This window comes from Perkinsus marinus, assembly GCF_000006405.1.
Source record: "Perkinsus marinus ATCC 50983 genomic scaffold scf_1104296939758, whole genome shotgun sequence".
Classification (NCBI taxonomy): Eukaryota; Perkinsozoa; order Perkinsida; family Perkinsidae; genus Perkinsus; species Perkinsus marinus.
The window spans coordinates 13,376-16,344 of NW_003213081.1; the positions used below are offsets into that span (position 1 = coordinate 13,376).

The following is a 2,969-nucleotide window of genomic DNA, read 5'->3' on the forward strand; positions in this document are numbered from 1 at the left end:
CAGGGCAACAACAAACGTCGGTGGGGATGGTGAAGTAGTGACTAGATCAATTCATCTCCTTGCATTCTGAATTTCATCAGTTACGTTGAGCGGATTCTCGGCATAGATGAGGGAGAGGTGGTGGAAGTTGGCGACTCCGCCGGTTATGATTTGATGAGACTCATGAACTCGCGGGTCTCGGAGGCTAGGACTAAAGTGCGATTTGCTGCGATGAGTTCGGGCGGTTGAGTAATTGTGAGGTTTCCTCAGGTGGTCAGGAACGATGTTAATGCGCTGTTGAAGCGAAAGCTGGGCTTGAGCACAGGTGACTTGCAAGCTGGAGGGCGTCTGACCTCCCGGAGACGCGAGCCTCTTATGTGGTTAACGTTGGAACCACACTTTCAAATTGACTCGTCATCTGCTTTGGTCATATTGGAGGCCGTTAAAAGCATGGTTGCAGGGATAGTGGAGGAAGCCGTCCAAAACCTTTGGGGTGTCCATTACAGTGCTCAGGGAGTTCGGGAAAAAATCTATTTGGAATTCCACCAAGGATGTGGAACAAGTTGAAAAACTCAAGGCCTGAAGGAGATGACGTGTCACGAGCAGTCGATTACATCGACTCAATCTACATGAAGTTGGACGGGCCGTTTCTTCCAGCGGAGTGGTGTTCGATTCCTTCAAATGACGCCTATGCTCGAAGGACGACTAACCCGTTGAAAGTGTTACACAGGTAGTGATTACGGTTGAATCAGTGAGCCTGTGACACTCTCTGATTTTACAGGGTTCTCTCACTGTCAGATATCTAAATGAAGTCGTATCGAAAAGGAAACCCAAAATTGTGCTCTTTATCAAGGCATTGAAGAACGTGCTGATCCGGTCAAATACGGAACTTAATTCGATCGACCTGGGGGAAACGGAGCTGGTTTCAGCAAGCAATGAGAGAAAGCGTTTCATCTTCCATCAGTCTTGGAAGGCTGGGCACCTACCTGATGAAGATCTCTTAGACAAGATGTCGGAGTTATGCGGAGTGAAGGAGAAGCATTAAGTTTATGTATGTTGAACGTACAGTGTAAATACAGTTTCTGGGCATGATACTGCAGCGCAATCATGATTTCTCATCTTTACCTCTCGAGCCATAGTTGTTGCGTGAACACAGTACGTGTAGAACATCTATGTAACGTAGTATCAACAGAAGCATACCGGAACACGCGCAGCAGGGGAACTCCATAGCAGATGTGAGAGCTGCGGAAGTACGGACATCGTGAAAGAATCGCCCGAATGATTGTGGATGAAACCTCACCCAGTGAGGAATTCATACTTCCCGTAGCGGAAGAACGCTTCCAGAATGTAGTACTTTCCGGTAAGTTAATCTCTCTTACCCGCCGATGTTTTAGAAAATATGCGAGAAAAAAGTTAGAAATGAGCAGAAAAGTGGCAGAGGGGCGTATGCCATAATGTATTTCTGCCGAGAAGAAAATTGAAGAAGAGCAAGTTCTAAAAACATGCTGAAATGCATTTCTGGCTAAGAGAAAAGAGCGTTTCAGCAGAAGTGCGGTTTTGCATAATTTCAGAGCGCTTATGTAAATCAGAGTGCTATTATGTGTGATAGCAGCGCGATTTTGTAATTGGCTTGAGCTGTTTTGTCGTTTAGAAAACAGCGGACACATAAGAGCATGTGCGGTTCTTACGGGCCAAAATAGAAAATAGCACTCCGCTGTTGTGCTGTTGTGCTGTTTTGTATTGTACCGATATCAACTTGCTCTGCACGCACGCACACATATCTTACGGGTATGAGTCTCTATCGTCTGCGTGCGGGGACGCACGCTTCATAATTGCGTGCTGGGGGACACTCCCTCAGTCCGATCAGGTTTTACTCACGCGACACAAAGTTTGCTATCACCAAAAATTTGCTCCATTGCGGGTTGCCCATTCGTAAAGCGGCGAATTGCTCCTCTGAAAAGTAGCAATTTGCTCAATAGTAGAAAAAGCAATTTATTGGTTTGCCCCTTTTTTGAGCAATATTGCTCAATTTTGTTACATAGTAGCACTCCACATAGCGGCAACTTTTATATATTCTAGCAATTTTATGAAATATAAACAAGCAAACGATATTCATTCGAGCAGCTTCTGTTATATAAAACGGCAAATTTGCGTATTTGTAAAGTGAATTTTGCTACTTTGCTCTTCTGTATATCAGCCATAGCGTTTTTACACACTAGCACAACAGCAAAAGCCGCAGGGAATATACATTCCAGCTAATTGGCACTTTTTTGCTATTTGCTCCTTTGCTATTTTGTAAATGAGCCGTTTGAAGGAAACACGAGTTGCGGTCATCATCTTAATGAGCGCGGTCTTTATACACGGATCTTTGACGAGACATAGAGTGCTGCACCATCATGGAAGTTTATTGGATGGCGAGAGGAGGGTTGGTTGATATTTGTTGCCAAATGTTCGCTCGCTTCTCATTGGGAACCCCTCGGTAACCCTCGTGTTCCATGATGTGACTGCAAGTCCAGCTGCTGCTCAATAATTAGTCCTTAGCATGTCTCTCGGCATCGTGCTCGTTCCTCTGAAGATATATACATACAGCTTAAACGAACGATAACAGTGCTCATGGAGTCCATGACACGGACGGCAACTTTTGAGTTACCCTCCTCTTCGTGCCATTGCTGGAGAACGGCGATAGTCACCAGGACGAAGGGCGTTCTAATATTGTCGTCCAAGTCTCGGAAGGAATGATATGCACAAGTGGACATAGGCTGACGACTTCCACTATCGCTCGCCGTCACACAAGTGGGACAACCGGACAGTTTCGTTTGTCATGCTCATTCCTGTGCCTGCGTTGGGCTCATCGACAATCCGTATGAGTCATCGGGGTAGATTCTTCCTCTGTAAGCAAATACGCGATATGCCACAGAAGTGTAACTTCGTGTAATGCACTGCGTCATCTTCTTCATCACTTTGGCCTCCTTAGTCATCCGTCAAGCCGT

At 45.7% G+C, this 2,969-nt stretch overlaps 1 protein-coding gene across 1 annotated transcript in view; it reads right to left on the reverse strand.

Annotated features, from left to right (window-relative positions):
- Positions 1-2,509: 2,509 nt before the first annotated feature.
- Pmar_PMAR029217 (hypothetical protein) overlaps positions 2,510-2,969 on the reverse strand; it is a gene marked incomplete at both ends in the record, with an annotated part of 1,309 nt that continues 849 nt past the window's right edge. Inside the window, one exon of the mRNA XM_002782313.1 lies at positions 2,510-2,548. Coding sequence (XP_002782359.1) covers positions 2,510-2,548 — 39 coding nt within the window. The remainder of the gene's footprint in view (positions 2,549-2,969) is intronic.